General features: G+C 48.1%; 2 protein-coding genes across 2 annotated transcripts in view; both read left to right on the forward strand.

Moving 5' to 3' along the window:
• Positions 1-431: 431 nt before the first annotated feature.
• LOC137535910 (probable serine/threonine-protein kinase DDB_G0282963) overlaps positions 432-19516 on the forward strand; it is a 51000-nt gene continuing 31915 nt past the window's right edge. The window contains exons 1-5 of the mRNA XM_068257783.1: positions 432-550; positions 14591-14666; positions 16531-17396; positions 17851-18190; positions 19006-19268. Coding sequence (XP_068113884.1) covers positions 432-550; positions 14591-14666; positions 16531-17396; positions 17851-18190; positions 19006-19268 — 1664 coding nt within the window. The remainder of the gene's footprint in view (positions 551-14590; positions 14667-16530; positions 17397-17850; positions 18191-19005; positions 19269-19516) is intronic.
• The window catches only part of ZMAT4 (zinc finger matrin-type 4), a 761540-nt gene continuing 743972 nt past the window's right edge, over positions 1949-19516 (forward strand). The window contains exon 1 of the mRNA XM_068255194.1: positions 1949-1969. The gene's annotated coding sequence lies outside the window, so the exon portion shown is untranslated. The remainder of the gene's footprint in view (positions 1970-19516) is intronic.

Here is a 19516-nt window from a genome sequence, read left to right on the forward strand (position 1 = left end):
TTTTCCTTTACAAAGCAGCAGAAAGGCATCGGACTTCCCATCTGTGTGGCAGCTGCGCGGAGCACGACCTGAGTACCAGGAGGCAGGGAGAGCACTAGAAATTAAATTATGGCAATAAAATAGATTTGTAAGAATCAGACAATGGCGATGTTGGCAGCGGTTGTCTCTCTGGCTTTGTAGGGAGAAGTGACCGGCTGACACGCTGCATCTGCTCAGAGAACCGTCTGACGCAGCACAATCCTAATAAAACACACCGAGTCCTCAGACAATGGGGAGTGTAATGACACTAATGTAGCAATGGTGGATCAGGTTTTATATGTTTATATTCAATTCTATGAAAAAATCTACAGCCTGGAATCGGTTCTGTCAGATTTTAACTGCCTACTTTTTTTCGCAATAGTAGTCCTTCAAAGGACTACTCCAACGAAAAGATGACGCAGTTAAGACCTGACAGAACTGTCATGACGACAATCGGCAATCTCACCAGGGGGACGCAGAGCCTCCATGGACAGGAAGAGGAACGACCACCAGCGTCTGGATCGCCCGGGAGGTGAGTGAGAACGCCCCTTGCGCGCAATGCTCTGCATGGACCTCCCAGCGGCTACCACGAGTTTAGCACGAGGCTTACTGGTCTGAGCTGCGGTTTTCCACCCCGAGTGTAGCTCGTGGCTACCGCTAAGGGCCTTTTTCCACTACCCTGCCATTTGCGATTTGATTCGGATCGCAAATCGCAGGGTACATATAAACTAATGGAAACTGCAGCAGCAATTTCCATTAGTGCGATCCGATTGCGATGCGATTTTGGTCAAAGCGCAATCGTCATCCTGCCGCGTTTTGGATACGATTGAGCTTTACTATAATGAGTATAGTAGCTCAATTGCAATCGCATGGTGGAAATTGAAACGCATTTCATAGTGGAAAAGAGCCCTAAGGCCCCGTTCACACTTGCGGTTTTGTCAAAACCGCACCGGATGTCCGGACCGCACCGTATCCGGACCGGACCTGATCCGTACGGTTCCTATCCGGATCCGGTCCGGATCCGGTCCGTTTGCATCCGGTTTCCGTGCGGTGTGAACACGGTTGCGGTCCGGATCCGGTTTCTTAAGGAGATAACAACCTGTTATTACCTGGGGTCTGGGAGGTCAGCAGAAGGGTCTGGGGTCATTGTTGGAGACAGGTGGACGTGTGGAGACCATCCGTGGATACAGAGACTGCAGTTGGGACCATGGATCCAGGCATTTTTTACTCGTATACCTGGGAATTCTCTGTTGTTCGCCTCCTCATTATCAGACTAATCAGACATGTTGCTGCCTAGAGCTCCAGCATGAAATCGCTGCTGCCCCACCTGAACGCTGGGCCCATGTGGTCCCCATCCAAAATGCATAGGAAGTGGGGTAGAACGTCCGGTTTTTGTAGCCAGTGTGTTGTGCGCTCTCCGGTTCTCATTGGTTTCCATTGGCCGGATGGTGCAGTCCGGCTCCGCCCCGGATACGGCTGCCGGAGGAGCCGGACCAAAAAATAGCGCATGTTGGAACGGACGCCGGAGTCCGGATCCGGTCCGGATCCGGTCCGGCTCCGGTCCGGCAGAACGGACGCATGTGAACGGACGCATAGGCTTTCATTGCTATTGCCGTGCGTCCGTTCCGTCCGTTCTGCAAGCGGTCCGGCTCCGGCACGGCGATTCCGGACGGCCACCGCTAATGTGAACCGGGCCTAAGGAGGTTAAAGTTTTGATATGAACTGAATTGGTGGAAGGCCAGGAATGCATACAGGCCATCCACTAGGAGTCAGAGTTCCGCTTTAAATAATGTCTTGAAAAGAAACAACCCCTTGAAGTATTGGGAGCTGTGCCCAGAGGGGCGGTTGGGGTTGGCAGACGAGGGTCTCTCGGTTAATATTCCTTTCTTCTTTTCCTTTTCAGTAAGTGGATCTGTGCGCTGACAAGAGCCGTGACCCGGATATCCATTAGGTAAGATTGCCTCCCGGCTCTCTGGAAGGGGCTGTGATTTCCTATAATACACCCAGCATTAGTGAGAATCCCCCCGGATAAAACGCTCCCTTCATCAGAGGAGCTGCAGCGATCTTCCTGGATGTATGATGAAAGGCAGAGGAGAATGAAAGCACTGCGAGTGATATTACCCAACGGGCCAGACCATCTATGCTGCAATGTATAATATGCCACGCACATGATTTCTGCACGCATTGGCCTCAATTCTGGTAGGGTTATCAAACAAATTACCTCATGTGAGGTAATTTACCTCATGACGTAATTACATTTAGAAATTCTAGTAGGTTTTTGTCATGTTTTACCTCATGAGGTAACTTATGAAGTAATTCATGAGGTAATTTGCATTAATTTTACCGAAATTAGCTATTCTCAAGGAAATTAGGGGGCATGTTAGCACACAAATTTACCGATCAGTTTAAGACCTGCCTGTACCTGGCGGTAAAGTCAATTTGTATACATTTTGCAGTTTTTAGTGGAGTTCCTATTCAGGCTGCGTAATAGAAAAGAATAGTAGAAATAAAACTCTAAATATTTAGTCAAATGTTGTCTCTTGTGACACTGCTAGAGCTCCCACCCAGAGCAGAAGCCAGTGCGGATGTCCTCCTGGTCTCTCCCGCCCCCATCCTCATCCCCGAGCGGAAGCAGAGACACTCACCTCTCCATCTCCAGACTTAGTTCCAGCGTTGAAGCCTCCTCTGTCAGCCACCCCAGTGCATCAATCTCTCCAGTCGGCATCTCTCTCGTGTGACTCGCTGGTACGTTACCAGTCACATGATTTTGATTGGGATAGCCGGCAGGGGAGAGAGGAAGCGTCCGCGCTGAAACTAAGTCTGGAGGAATGAGTGACTCTTGCTCTCCGGGAAGGAGGGGGCAGGCGGCCTTTGAGAGGAGTGATGCAGCCGCTCAGAAGCCGCTCGGCGCTGCCCAGGTCTCCTCCAAGCGGTATAGTGAAGGGGCGGCTGTGTGTTTGCGGAGCGCTTCTCCGGGTCCGGGCTGGTGATAGGTGCAGTTAACCTGTCACCAGCCGCCCTTGGATTCTGACGCCCTAGTCACGGGACATGGGGGCCTTCCCCCAAATCCGGCCCTGATAATGACTGAAGAAGAAATGTAATGTTTGGAAAGCTTGCAATAAACCATGACAGTTCTCATTAAAGGTATCACTGGAATCCACGTTTGATGGCTACACAGATCGCACTTCAAGGACAATTGAAGTAAGAGTTATATGGAGGCTGACATATTTATTTCCTTTTAAACAATACCAGTTGCCTGGCAGCCCTTGTCTGAATCACACCAGAAATAAACATGCAGCTAATCTTGTCAGATCTGACAATAATGTCAGAGCACCTGATCTGCTGCATGCTTGTTCAGGGGCTATGGCTGAAAGTAGTAGAGGCTGAAGATCAGCAGAATAGCCAGGGAACTGGTATTGCTTAAAAGGAAATAAATATGGCAGCCTCCATATCCCTCTCGCTTTAGTTGTCCTTTCACTAGCAGGTGTTCAATGCTAATAGTTCTGCCTCATGGACTTAAAGGACCACTGAAGTGAGAGGGATATGGAGACTGCCATATCTATTTCCTTTTACTCAATACCAGTTGCCTGGCAGCCCTGCTGGTCTATTCGGCTGCAGTAGTGTCTGAATCACACCAGAAACAAGCAAGCCAATAATCTTGTCAGATCTGACAATAATGCCAGAAACACCTGATCTGCTGCATGCTTGTTCAGGGGCTATGACTAAAAGTATTAGAGGATCAGCAGGACAGCCAGGTAATTGGTATTGCCAGGCCCAGATTTACATCACAGGAGCCTACAGGCACAGATGTCCTGGCACCCTAGACTCCGCCCTCCATGCATGCAGGCCCTGGATTTACATCACAGGAGCCTACAGGCACAGATGTCCTGGCACCCTAGACTCCGCCCTCCATGCATGCGGGCCCTGGATTACATCACAGGAGCCTATAGGCACAGATGTCCTGGCACCCTAGACTCCGCCCTCCATGCATGCAGGCCCGGATTTACATCACAGGAGCCTATAGGCACAGATGTCCTGGCACCCTAGACTCCGCCCTCCATGAACCTCCAAACCCCACAAGTGTGCTGACTGTTCCAGCTGTCACTTCTCCCTTACTTCCCTTGCCTATCATAGGTAGGTACAGGTGCCCCCAAGTATTAGGTAGCCAGAGATATCCTCAGTACTAAGTACTTAGCCAGAGGTGCCCCCAAGTATTAGGTAGCTAGAAGTGTCTGCAACTAAAGGGAGGTCTGGTCTGTGGATTGCCGAGACCTCTCATTTACACTCCGATTGGGAATCTGCATAGGGAAGGAAGGAGGAAGGCATAAGGAGAGGGGAGTGAGCCTCCTTCCCATTATCAGGCGCCTGTAGGCACTTGCCTACACTGCCTTATGGTAAATCCAGCCCTGGGTATTGCTTAAAAAGGAAATAAAATATGGCAGCTTCCATATCCCACTCGCTTGGTGGGGAAAATGATAAGCAAGCCGATCCAAAATTCGAATGGATGGAATGTTCGTTAGAACAATCATTGCAGTCCACCGGTACCAAATACAAAGTTCCCCGCTTGTACCAATCACCAGTGTAACCTCTTCCATAAGAGAAAAACCCAACTCAAGCAAGTGCCAACGAGATATACCTTCAATAAAAACTGTTTCAAAGGAGTTAAAGAAAACCTGTAGATAAAAGTCCCCCTGGGGGGTACTCACCTCACGTGGGGGAAGCCTCCGGATCCTATTGAGGCTTCCCCCGTCCTCCTGTGTCCCCCGGGGGTCTCGCTGTGCCCCTCCGAACAGCGGGGATGTAAATATTTACCTCCCCGGCCCCAGTGCAGGCGCAGTATCGGCTCTCCGCTCGGATATAGGCGGAAATAGCCGATCGCTGTTGGTCCGCTCTACTGCACCAGGTGCAAGTCTCCTGCAAGTCTCCTGTACCTGTGTAGTAGAGCGGACCCGACAGAGATCGGCTATTTCCGCCCATCTCCATGCTGAGAGCCGCAACAGCGCCCCCTGCTGGAGCCGGGAAGGTAAATAAATCAGCGCTTGTCGAGGGAGGATTCCGGGACACTCCGGGGGAGCCAGCGCTGGACTGCCTGCAGCTACAGGGGAGGGGGAAGCCTCATTGGGACCCTGAGGCTTACCCCTGCCGAGGTGAGTGCCCCCCAGGGGAAGTTTCTTTGTTACAGAGTCTCTTTAAAGTAAACCTGAGATGAAGGACACCAGGGGCTTCCTGCAGACCTCTGTCTGGTCCCTCCCCACCCTCCCGGGCCCCTCTCTACCGATAGGTTGACACATTGGCCTCAATTCACTAAGATCATGCTGGAGATAATAAGACAAGAGAAAACGTACCACCAGACATAAGAGTTATCTTATCTCTTAGTTCCTTAAGTTACCTCCTCTGTAGTTAATTTACCTCCTCTGTAGTTATTTTCACGCGCAGTTAATAAACAGCCTTTCTTTAACTCTGGAGTTATTTTAAGGATTGAAGAGTTAACTTAAAGACAGAAGAGGTAACTTTAGGTTTGCCTGAGGTAAAATGTTTCCTGAATAGGACATGCCTTATCACCATGGTGATCACTCTAGAAACGTTATTAAAGACAGGAGATAAGCTTAGTGAATTGAGGCCATTATCTGTAATTTAAAGTGAGTCTGAACTGTTGCAAAGGACAGTAGGAAAGCCTAGAGAAATGCACCCTGTATGTATTTAGAGAGTTTAGCCTGTCTAATCCCCCCTCATCTGTGACTAATCACAAGTTTTAATTTGACCTCTCAGCTGTGTCAGCTGACTGCCGCGGCGGATAGCTAATTTGTAAACACAGGATGTGAACCACATGTCTGCTTCCATGAAAGTAGGAAGTAGGCAAACTCAAAAAGGGTAGGTAGGCACTCAGTATAATTGCAGATTGAAATCGTACCATCAAGTATAGTGCAGGAAGCCTCAGCAGCATCTACGTGCTCAAGACTCATACAGTACAAGCATGGTGACCATATCATACAAGGAAGAGAGTGGAAAGCGTCTGGCACTGTAGCTTTAATTCAACACAGCAAGTGTACAATGGAGTGGCAGTGAACATATGCAAAGTACAAAGTTCAAGTGATGCTGATGGTACTGGTACTTATCGTGCTTCTGCTGAGGGTGGGAAGGCAACTGTGGGCGCCAGAGGGTGCACGGCCTTACAGCCGTTTCACGTTGGGGTGAGCCTTGCTTCTTCGGAGGCTAATCGTGCACACTGTGTTGGATGGAAGCGGACGTTATATTGCCTGCTTCCGTGTAAGGTCCAGCCTACCTTGGGGAGTGACGAGGGGCATAATCATAGGCCAAAGTGGACGCGTCATCCAAGGCGGCGCGCACGCGCACCTCAAAACGAGGGCGCGGGCGCGTCGCAAGTCCGGATGGAGCGCACGCAGTAAGCTCCATAGCGTTGCCACGGCAACCCAGACCGTCCCCAACCTCCAAGCGTGAGCGGCGGCGAACGCCACGAATCAGGCAACGGGCAGGGGGCGGGTGCGGAGGCACATCCAAAGACTGTAAGGCAACAGACAATAGATAAATCACCGCACAACCCACGTAGAAAGAAGGATATATTATCCAGTTTCTACAGCTTGATTAGCTTAAATACGTGGGGGGGAAAAACTATGTGGTACAGATAAATACCACATACTGAAGGCATTAATGGGTATTCCCAAGTCAGAAAAGAACAGGAAAGGAGGGAGGACAGAATTTTTATCCCTTGTTTTTTGTTGGTCGGTCAATGTGGCGAACAGGTGTGTTCTTTATACACCTTTTCAGGTGTTTACCTTACTGGAGTGGTCCTTCCTGGTCCACACCCCCTCCCACCTTTCTTTCTCTTGTGTCAGGGACCTCTGAACCTAGGGTCTGTGCCCCGCTACACTGTTCTTCTTTTCTCACCCTCCCCTCACTCACATTCTCCCCTTTCCCCTTTTTTTCCCCATTCTGTCCTCCCTCCTTTCCTGTTCTTTTCTGACTTGGGAATACCCATTAATGCCTTCAGTATGTGGTATTTATCTGTACCACATAGTTTTTCCCCCCCACGTATTTAAGCTAATCAAGCTGTAGAAACTGGATAATATATCCTTCTTTCTACGTGGGTTGTGCGGTGATTTATCTATTGTCTGTTGCCTTACAGTCTTTGGATGTGCCTCCGCACCCGCCCCCTGCCCGTTGCCTGATTGGTGGCGTTCGCCGCCGCTCACGCTTGGAGGTTGGGGACGGTCTGGGTTGCCGTGGCAACGCTATGGAGCTTACTGCGTGCGCTCCATCCGGACTTGCGACGCGCCCGCGCCCTCGTTTTGAGGTGCGCGTGCGCGCCGCCTTGGATGACGCGTCCACTTTGGCCTATGGTTATGCCCCTCGTCACTCCCCAAGGTAGGCGGGACCTTACACGGAAGCAGGCAATATAACGGCCGCTTCCATCCAACACAGTGTGCACGATTAGCCTCCGAAGAAGCAAGGCTCACCCCAACGTGAAACGGCTGTAAGGCCGTGCACCCTCTGGCGCCCACAGTTGCCTTCCCACCCTCAGCAGAAGCACGATAAGTACCAGTACCATCAGCATCACTTGAACTTTGTACTTTGCATATGTTCACTGCCACTCCATTGTACACTTGCTGTGTTGAATTAAAGCTACAGTGCCAGACGCTTTCCACTCTCTTCCTTGTATGATAAAGTAGGAAGTAGACACACTGCAGATTTATTGCTGAAGTTGTATCAGCTGTCAACATAGAAATGTTTTTCATTAAAAGGTTATTATGCTATTGCTTCTCTTTTAGAGCAGAGAGGAAGTTCTGAGTTCAGGTCCGCTTTAACCTAATTTGAAAAAAAACGTTTTTCCTTTCATAACTTTAAAATCGATTTTCTCAAAAACGACAAGGTCTTTTTGAAAAAAGTTTTCTCTTGTTCCCACTGTTCTACTCTAGAAATGTGGTGATTGTATGGTGTGTGGGGGCTTCGCTATTCACCGCTAAAGTCGGCGTCCCTTCAGTATTAAATGTAAACGCAGACGTTTGGGAAGATTTGTTCGGCAGGAGCTGTCCGCCGGGGAACGCGTTCGTCCATCAGCAGCCGTGTATCATGGCAGCGATCAGGTCACCCCCATCCCCCGCACATATGGAGGGGCGGACGGGACGCGGGATGTAAATCCCGGTTTAGAGGTAACATTTGGAGTCACCGTTCCCCCGCATCTGCTCTGTGGGGACTGTAACCGATTGGCATGCCGTATCCTCGTATCTGTGCATCTGCCCGGCAGCCATCGTCCTTGAAAATCATATTCAGATATTGGCAGCGGCACCAAAGTGCCAGAATACTAATCTCCCCGCAATCAATTCCTCTAAAATCAATGACATGCTGTTCAAATCAATGGCTTGCACTGCGTGGAAAATACATTATTGATTTCATTGCCATTCATTTCCCTCCTGGTGCATCAATGATGCGGGGAACAGCCAGAGTCCGGGAGCACAAATGCCTGTTATACTAACGGGAATAATATTCTATAAAAGGGGCCCCAAGCAACTATTCTTAGAGGACTTACACTATTTTGTAGGTAGTTTTTAAAGGATACCCGAAGTGACATGTGACACGATGAGATAGACGTGTGTATGTACAGTGCCTAGCACACAAATAACTAGGCGGTGTTCCTTTTTTTCCTTTCTCTGCCTGAAAGAGTTAAATATCAGGTATGTAAGTGGCTGACTCAGTCCTGACTCAGACAGGAAGTGACTACAGCATGACTCTCACTGATAAGACATTCCAACTATAAAACACTTTCCTGGCAGAAAATAGCTTCGGAGAGCAAGAAAGAGATAAGTGAGGGTCACACTGTAGTCACTTCCTGTCTGAGTCAGGACTGAGCCACTTACATACCTGATATTTAACTCTTTCAGGCAGAGAAAGAAAAAAAGGAACACAGCCTAGTTATTTGTGTGCTAGGCACTGTACATACACATGTCTATCTCATCATGTCACTTCGGGTATCCTTTCGGCTGCTTTCACAGTTAGTTGTTACAGGCGCACGTTAGAGCAGCCTGTAACGCAGCCCACCGCACAGTAATGAAAAGTCAATGGGCTGTTCACAGTGCCCACGTTGCGTTACATTGTAACGCAGCACGTCAAGTTAAAGTGCTGCGTGCTGTACGTTATAAGCGGCTAAGCCGTGTTAGACTGTTTGCACATGCTCAGTAGTGTTGGAGGAGGAGGTCCCCCCTCCTCCTCGGCCAGGCACATGGCTAATTAATATTCACTGCACGGTGTGACGTGCAGTATTTACTTCCTGGAGCGGCCACTCTATGCGGCGATTGGCCGGGCGGGACCACGTGATGCCACATGCGTCCAAGAGTACGCATCACGGCATCACGGACGCCAGAGTGAGCTGCACAACGCGGCTCAGTCTGACGTCCACATCTAAGAGCACCAGGCGTTGCGTTAGGGGCACGTTATGCGACTATAACGTCCCCTAAAACGCAACGTCCTGGTGGGAAAGTAGCCTTAAAGTGTATGACAAGTCCTCAAAATCAGTTTCTCTTGCTATGTAAGAGATAAATGGTTCATATTTGCCAAAATGTATTATGGTAAAATAATTTTTTGAAGGCACACCTGAGGTGCGAAGGATATGGAGGCTGCCATATTTATTTACTTCTAAACAATGCAGATTGCCTGGCTGTCCTGCTGATCCTCTGGTTGTGGTCATGTGTCTTGCGCCAAGGATATGAGGTGCTCTACTTGTAGAAACCAGGCAAACCGGAACCCTCTACCCTTCTCATGGTTACACCACTGGCACTTTCTCTGTGGTTTAATAAACTCCGCCTTCATACTCTGCCATGCTACAAATTCCCAACATAACGGCCGCCCCCCCCCCCCCCTCCCCCATGACGGATGGTATCTTCTACATTCCGACACCGACTCCCCTTATATGTGAGGGATGCCATTCAAACGATGTAGTTCAGGGGCACATGCAAAAACAACCATTAGCTTACAAGTACAATATTTATCATCCCCAAGTCTGTCCACTCTATTACAGGGCTTCTGCAGAAATCACCAGCTTTGATAGTTGTCCTTTAATTTAAAGAGACTCTGAAGCGAGAATAAATCTCGCTTCAGAGCTCATAGTTAGCAGGGGCATGTGTGCCCCTGCTAAACTGCCGCTATCGCGCGGCTAAACAGGGGTCCCTTACCCCCCGAAATCCCCTCGTGCAGCCGTGGATCTCTTCTGGATTGAGGCTGGGCTAACCACCGCAGCTCTGCCCCACGCGCGTCTGTCAGCGCGTATCTCCGCCTCTCCCCGCCCCTCTCAGTCTTCCTTCACTGAGAGGGGCGGGGGAGAGGCGGCGATGTGCCGCTGATAGATGCGACTATAGGCAGAGCTGCAGCCGTTAGCCCTGCCTCTAGGAGCAGCAAAATCTACAACCAATTTGGTAGTTGATTTTGCGGGGGGGGGGGGGGAGGGTTTGGGGGTGAAGGGACCCCCGTTTCGCACACATGCCCCTGCTAACTATGAGCTCTGAAGCGAGAATTATTCTCTCTTCAGTGTCTCTTTAAGATGAACCTGGAAGGATGCTCAGCTCATTCAGAAGTCATGGAAGGAGTAGTGAGGGCCAAACACCAATAAAAAACCTTTTTGGACAACATTTTGAAGACTGCTGAATGCAAATTTTGAATTTTTAAATGAACTAAGTGTCCAACATTAAAGGTTTTAGATCAAGAAGTAGTACATCAGTATTAATTAGGTATGATGAAAGTTTAAATAGCACAGCCAATACTTATAACTTTATTATTGATCGATACAGGGGTGTAACTACAAATCATGCCCCCCCCAGCAACATTTTGTTAGGGCCCCCTTAATGTTTACACCCGCCCCTCCCCCCTCACCCCCACAGTTCACTAATCTCTTCAACTACAAGAAAGGCCCAGGAGTAGTCTTAGCTACCGTAATATCTATGTTACGGCAGGGCCCTTATTACACTTTCTCTTACAGGGCAATGGAAACCGTTTTGCCCATGCGATAAAGCGAGGTGCAAAAATGAAATCATGCCTAGCAGAGGATGGTTTTCGATCCATCAACCTCTGGATTATGGGCCCAGCACACTTCCACTGCACCACTCTGCTTATGTTTGTATACAACCTTCAAGTTTAAAGGGACTCTGAAGCGAGAATAAATCTCGCTTCAGAGCTCATAGTTAGCAGGGGCATGTGTGCCCCTGCTAAACCGCCGCTATCGCGCCGCTAAACGGGGGTCCCTTCACCCCCAAACCCACCCCCGCAATAGTTAGTCGTAGAGTTGGTGGTGATTTATGTCTTTCTGGAGGCAGGGCTAACGGCTGCAGCCCTGCCTCCAGTCGCGTCTATCAGACGCGCATCGCCGCCTCTCCCCCGCCCCTCTCAGTGAAGGAAGACTGAGAGGGGCGGGGGAGAGGCGGAGATACGCGCTGACAGACGCGCGTGGGGCAGGGCTGCGGCGGTTAGCCCTACCCCAACAAGGAAGCGCTCCCCCGCTGCACCGGAGGATTTGGGGGTGAAGGGACCCCCGTTAAGCCGCGGGATAGCGGCGTTTTAGCAGGGGCACACATGCCCCTGCTATCTATGAGGTCTGAAGCGAGATTTATTCTCGCTTCAGACTCTCTTTAAGAAGGGTACATTAGTTGAAATAGTTACACTACAATCTATGTTACAGCAAGGCCCTAATGACACTTTCTCTTAAGAGGCTATGGCCTCCATCCTCTGCTAGGTGTACTTTATTTTTTACACCTTGCTTTACCACATGGGCCAATCGGCGGCCATAGCCCCTTAAGAGAAAGTGTCATTAGGGCCTTGCTGTAACATAGATTGTAGTGTAACTATTTCAACTAATGTACCCTTCTTAAACTTGAAGATTGTATACAAATGTAAGCAGACTGCAGAGTGGTGCAGCAGGAGTGTGCTGGGCCCATAACCCAGAGGTTGATGGATCAAAACCATCCTCTGCTAGGCATGATTTCATTTTTGCACCTCGCTTTATCGCATGGGCAAAACGGTTTCCATAGCCCTGTAAGAGAAAGTGTAATAAGGGCCCTGCCGTAACATAGATATTACGGTAGCTAAGACTACTCTTGGGCCTTTCTTGTAGTTGAAGAGATGAGTGAACTGTGACACTGCACTTAAAAACAAAACAAATCAAAAAAACAGCAAACAAAGAAGCTTCCCCATATTGGAGCATTGGATTTGGTAAAGTCTTAAGCCAATGTGTTGTAAGACACAAGTAAGCTTTGGGTTAGCAGGAATGGTTGCATGGCCACCTAGCTTTTCATCCTTCCCAGGCCAACTAGGCTGGCTTCAGCATGTAGTGTCGGTGGTATAGTGGTGAGCATAGCTGCCTTCCAAGCAGTTGACCTGGGTTCGATTCCTGGCCAATGTATGTGAGCGTGCTTTTCACATCCTACAAATCCCTGGAAGATGAGAGGAGGGAGAAGGGATTACACTTCCTGACAGACACATGCAAGATATTGTAAAGCAGTTTAGGCCTGCAATTCAACATTCAATGTGATTTCTGACCTTAAAACAGTGGTTTGTGTCAAATCTAGGTTTTTTATTGAGACTTTAACCGTGTATCCCACTCAACCATGTTTCCCTCCAGGTATTAGACAGCTTGAAACATCTTTTCCATCATTTTTCTAGCCAGCATAATTTTTTCAAAATTTCCAAGTTCGCCTCTCCATTGAAATCTATTGCAGTTCGTGAAAGTTCGCGCGAACCGAACTTTCGCGGTAGGTTCGCGAACCTAAAATCAGAGGTTCGGCCCATCTCTAGTGGTCAGCACTCTCGCCTTGCAGCGCTATTGGAAGATGTCGGCGCTATATAAATACTAAATAATAATAACAAAATAAATTATAATAGCGATCAGGTTTTTATGGAAGTGAAGTAGTAGAGAACATACAGGGGGCAGTAAAATCAGGAATGTGGCTCCCAAATTGCACAAATCACAGCCCTGCTCACCAATATTTAGTCTTATCCACAAGAGATGGGTGGAGCTTGGGTTAGAGATGGGCGGAGCTTGGGTTAGTCATCACGATGACACAACTACCTCTAGAACTATAGTACTTCATAGGAAGTGTGTTTTCAAGACCTTTCTCTCTGAACTCGAAGCCAGGAAACTGCAGGGATCGTCCATCTTTATGGACAGGTGCGCAGCTGCAGGCAAGCCCAGCCATAAAACAGATGATGAAATCTAAACATGCGGTATCAAAAGTAACTCATCATTTACTGTAAACAGCATGCATGCGCTCAGAATTTAACAACTTCGGGTTTGGGTTTATTTGCGCTTTAAGGTTAGTTAGAAACAGAAATAAAAACGATCTCATGAATATTCATGTTAGGGAATGTGTTAGAGGTGTAAATTGTATTTATTTACTTTTTATCCTGTAAAAAAAACCCGGCTGTGGAAATGGATGTTGTCCTGATTCTGATACCTGTTTGTAATAAGCGTGTGCACTTAGGGATTATATATATATGTGACACCGCGGGCTATGCATTCAGCCATTTGCATTGTAAACTTCACTCTCTCCTCCAGGATTTCCCCATCAGGCCAGTGCGTAGCGCTCTGACAAGCCTGCAGGGGGCGCACCTCTTTGCATCTCTTCTCTATTTAAAAGGTTTTGATGTAACACGCTTGTAAAGAGATAAAAATAAAAAAATCTGCTATAGCTAAGACAGCAAAACAGATTATACAGCCCAAGAAACGAAAAGCTTGGAAATATTCACAGGTTGGGTCAGACTTGATTTAAAGCCCACCTGAACTGAGAGGTATATGAAGGCTGCCGTATTTATTTCCTGTTAAACTGTACAAGTTGCCTGGCAACCCTGCTGATCTCTTTGGCTGCAGTAGTGTCTGAGTCGCACACCTGAAATCAGCATGCAGGTAATCCAGTCACACTTCAGTCAGAGCACCGGATCTACATGCTTGTTCAGGGACTATGGCTCTATGTGTTAGAGGCAGAGGATCAGCAGGAGAGCCAGGCAATCTGCATTGTTTAAAAAGTAACTGTCGGGCGTAAAATCAAAAATCAATTCTTTATTTTTATCTGGTAAACCAGTAATAAGGATGCTAACCAGGCAATCCAAAAGTTAAAATCACTATTATTTTTCTTGTTGATAAATGATCATTCCTCAGTTTACCTGACTCTTATTTGGTACACACAAAATTTGGTACACAAAAAGGAAGTTGCAGGGCATGCTGGGTTGTCCTTTTTTGCTTCTCTACTTCCCCTCAGACTTAGAGAATCTGTACTGTCTGATTTGTACAATAAAAAACATACCAATCGAGTCACTGTGATCTCCTGGGTCCCTCTTTGCCGTTTCCACCGCTCCCCGCAGCGATCCTGGCTTTTAATCGCCAGTTTAAGGCAGTGTTTACAAACAAAAAACATGCCCGCCAACCAGTAAGTGATGTGTGTGTGTGTGTGTGTGTATATATATATATAATCATGTTACAGTATACTACAAGTTTTTATTACATAGCGAATTATCTACACTCCAGTCTGGGATTCTCACAGTTTCTCAGCATGTGACAGGCGGCTCCCTTCCCCCTCAGCCTCATAAACTGCATCACAGACAAGCTGAAACTGAGACCAGAGACACTGTTTGTGAGGAAAACAAAGCACACAGGAGTGAGCCTAGAGGGGGTGTGCATAACATGTATTCATTACAACAAAGGCAGCGCATTCCTCTCTGGGTCGACAAAGCTTGGAAAAGAAAAGAAGATTAGATATATTACAGAGACAGTGCAACTAGGAAAGGCTGCAGTAATCCAGACCACATTAGAACAGGTATAGGAACTTATAGGATAGAAGAAATAAGGCTGAAAATGTTGTTCTAGAGTCTCTTTAACTAATGCAACCTAATTGGCTGAAGCCACTTTCACTCCTGTTTTCCCCTCCCACACCTCTGTTCCTCTCTGATTGGCCAATATTTCTCAAACTGAGACAATGCACTTTCTATAGTGAAGGGCGGGCAATGCATACACAATCAGGCAAAGGAGAGTAAGGGAGGAAATGACATCAGGATTGGCTTCAAAATAGCCACAGTTACAACGGGAAATGCTAAGAAGTATTTTCTCTTTTTTTTACTGTAGAAAAATCACTAAAATCAAAGCGTGGAGAGTGCAATACATATGTTATGTAAGTAGAGCAACTATTTATCTACTTATATGTGTTTTTTTCTGAGATAGTATGGCTGACAGCTCCTCTTTAAAAGGAGATAAATATGGCAGCCTACGTAGCCTTTCACTTCAGATGTGCTTTTAAACTCCAAATATTATCCAAATCCTGTGTAGATTCTCAGGGGTACAGCTGGTCTATTATAAATCAGTGTATAAACTCCTGTATTAGTTTATATGGGAACTGGCCAGGAGCCCCTGCAACAGCAGTTTCCAGAAGCATGGGCTCCTAGCACCAAAGTCTGCAGTCTGCTCAGAGAATAGTCTTTACCCCACCCCACATGTAAGCTGGCAGAAGCCCCATTCATGAAGCCTGCTGTTACCTCCTTCAGCTGGGCTTATTCAGGTTACATGACCACATCACGAGACCCTTTTGTCTGCATTGCTTAAAATAACTTTTTTTTTTTTTTACAATATTCATTTATAAATTATTTAGTCAGTGTTTTCCCATTGTAAATTCTTTCCTCTCCCTCATTTACATTCTCAAACGTATACAACATATTTAGCCCTGTCAGGTGAACTCTGCAGAATGTTTGTTTACTGAGAGTTCTAAAGCAAGTAGAAAGTATACCTGGTCTCTCAAAATGATTTGGGGCTAAGAAAGAGAAGATATCTAATCAGCCTAGGCTAAGCAATCACTGGGAAGGCAGAGCTACATACAAATATACAGTAATAAATATGAAAAGGAAGGGTTTCTGATACAGAAACTAGGAAAATGAATGTAAAAGTGGGTATCCTAAATAAATTACTGCATTCTACTACATGTCACTACAGGTCCTCTTTCAGCACTCAGACTTACTTTGCCAAAAGGATGCATACCATCGCTGTTTCCGAACGTAACGCCCCGACTATAACGTTTTAGATAGTTTGTGTAATCTGCAGAATCATCTCTGATTTAATGTTTGAGTCTGTTGTTGAAAATAGCGCATCCATTTAATAACTTTTTAATCTCTCTTTTCATCTGGGAGTCCCACAGCAGGAAAGATAGACGTCTGAATAATCTGTTTACGTTCTGACGCTCGTTTTATGTGAGCACTCAGCTCCACCTCAGGGAAAATCTAATGGTGTTTACTCTCTCCACTGACATACCTCGATCGACAACAGCGACACATCACTGACTGAACAAAGAGAGACGCAGGGAATTAAACAGGGCAAAATAACACGTGGGCTATCAATAATTCAGCCAGGCTGCCCCTCTGTGTCCTGTGCTGTCCATGGTGGTAAAATGGCACTGTGAGAAGAATAACCAGCAAGACGAGCAGCTCTCCAATTCTACCCAACAGCAGCACAAGTAACTCTCCAATTCCACCCAACAGCAACACGAGCGGCTCTCCAATTCTACCCAACAGCAGCACGAGCATCTCTTCAATTCCACCCAACAGCAACACGAGCGGCTCTCCAATTCCACCCAACAGCAACACGAGCAGCTCTCCAATTCTACCCAACAGCAGCACAAGCAACTCTCCAATTCTACCCAACAGCAACACGAGCATCTCTTCAATTCCACCCAACAGCAACACGAGCGGCTCTCCAATTCCACCCAACAGCAACACGAGCGGCTCTCCAATTCTACCCAACAGCAACACGAGCAGCTCTCCAATTCTACCCAACAGCAGCACGAGCATCTCTTCAATTCCACCCAACAACAACACGAGCGGCTCTCCAATTCCACCCAACAGCAACACGAGCATCTCTTCAATTCCACCCAACAGCAACATGAGCGTCTCTCCAATTCTACCCAACAGCAACAGGAGTGTCTCTCCAATTCTACCCAACAGCAACACGAGCGTCTCTCCAATTCCACCCAACAGCAACAGGAGCGGCTCTCCAATTCTACCCAACAGCAACAGGAGTGTCTCTCCAATTCTACCCAACAGCAACAGAAGCAGCTCTCCAATTCTACCCAACAGCAACATGAGCGTCTCTCCAATTCTACCCAACAGCAACAGGAGCGGCTCTCCAATTCTACCCAACAGCGACAGAAGCAGCTCTCCAATTCTACCCAACAGCAACAGGAGTGTCTCTCCAATTCTACCCAACAGCAACACGAGCGGCTCTCCAATTCTACCCAACAGCAACACGAGCGGCTCTCCAATTCCACCAAACAGCAACACGAGCAACTCTCCAATTCTACCCAACAGCAACACGAGCGTCTCTCCAATTCCACCCAACAGCAACACGAGCAACTCTCCAATTCTACCCAACAGCAACACGAGCGTCTCTCCAATTCTACCCAACAGCAACATGAGCGTCTCTCCAATTCTACCCAACAGCAACACGAGCGGCTCTCCAATTCTACCCAACAGCAACACTAGCGGCTCTCCAATTCTACCCAACAGCAACACGAGCGGCTCTCCAATTCTACCAAACAGCAACACGAGCGGCTCTCCAATTCTACCCAACAGCAACAGGAGCGGCTCTCCTATTCTACCCAACAGCAACACGAGCGGCTCTCCTATTCTGCCCAACAGCAACACGAGCGGCTCTCCAATTCTACCCAACAGCAACACGAGCGGCTCTCCAATTCCACCCAACAGCAACACGAGCGTCTCTCCAATTCCACCCAACAGCAACACGAGCGTCTCTCCAATTCTACCCAACAGCAACAGGAGCGGCTCTCCAATTCTACCCAACAGCAACACGAGCGGCTCTCCAATTCTACCCAACAGCAACACGAGCATCTCTTCAATTCCACCCAACAGCAACACGAGCGGTTCTCCAATTCTACCCAACAGCAACACGAGCGTCTCTCCAATTCTACCCAACAGCAACAGAAGCAGCTCTCCAATTCTACCCAACAGCAGCACGAGCGGGTCTCCAATTCCACCCACCAGCAACACGAGCGTCTCTCTAATTCTACCCAACAGCAACACGAGCGGCTCTCCAATTCTACCCAACAGCAACATGAGCGTCTCTCCAATTCTACCCAACAGAAACACGAGCGTCTCTCCAATTCTACCCAACAGAAACACGAGTGTCTCTTCAATTCTACCCAACAGCAGCACGAGCAACTCTCCAATTCTACCCAACAGCAACACGAGCGGCTCTCTAATTCTACCCAACAGCAACACGAGCGGCTCTCCAATTCTACCCAACAGCAACACGAGCGGCTCTCTAATTCTACCCAACAGCAACACTAGCGGCTCTCCAATTCCACCCAACAGCAACACGAGCGGCTCTCCAATTCTACCCAACAGCAACACGAGCGGCTCTCCAATTCTACCCAACAGCAGCACGAGCGGCTCTCCAATTCCACCCAACAGCAACACGAGCAGCTCCCCAATTCTACCCAACAGCAACACGAGCGGCTCTCCAATTCTACCCAACAGCAACATGAGCGTCTCTCCAATTCTACCCAACAGAAACACGAGCGTCTCTCCAATTCTACCCAACAGAAACACGAGTGTCTCTCCAATTCTACCCAACAGCAGCACGAGCAACTCTCCAATTCTACCCAACAGCAACACGAGCGGCTCTCTAATTCTACCCAACAGCAACACGAGCAACTCTCCAATTCCACCCACCAGCAACACGAGCGTCTCTCTAATTCTACCCAACAGCAACACGAGCGTCTCTCCAATTCCACCCAACAGCAACACGAGCGGCTCTCCAATTCCACCCAACAGCAACACGAGCGTCTCTCCAATTCCACCCAACAGCAACACGAGCGGCTCTCCAATTCCACCCAACAGCAACACGAGCGGCTCTCCAATTCTACCCAACAGCAACACGAGCGTCTCTCCAATTCCACCCAACAGCAACACGAGCGGCTCTCTAATTCTACCCAACAGCAACACAAGCGGCTCTCCAATTCTACCCAACAGCAACATGAGCGTCTCTCCAATTCTACCCAACAGAAACACGAGCGTCTCTCCAATTCTACCCAACAGAAACACGAGTGTCTCTCCAATTCTACCCAACAGCAGCACGAGCGGCTCTCCAATTCTACCCAACAGCAACACGAGCAACTCTCCAATTCCACCCACCAGCAACACGAGTGTCTCTCCAATTCCACCCAACAGCAACACGAGCGTCTCTCCAATTCCACCCAACAGCAACACGAGCGTCTCTCCAATTCCACCCAACAGCAACACGAGCGGCTCTCCAATTCCACCCAACAGCAACACGAGCGGCTCTCCAATTCTACCCAACAGCAACACGAGCAGCTCTCTAATTCTACCCAACAGCAACACGAGCGTCTCTCCAATTCTACCCAACAGCAACACGAGCAACTCTCCAATTCCACCCACCAGCAACACGAGCGTCTCTCTAATTCTACCCAACAGCAACACGAGCGTCTCT

The sequence above is a fragment of the Hyperolius riggenbachi genome, chromosome 10 (genome assembly GCF_040937935.1).
Source record: "Hyperolius riggenbachi isolate aHypRig1 chromosome 10, aHypRig1.pri, whole genome shotgun sequence".
Lineage (NCBI taxonomy): Eukaryota > Metazoa > Chordata > Amphibia > Anura > Hyperoliidae > Hyperolius > Hyperolius riggenbachi.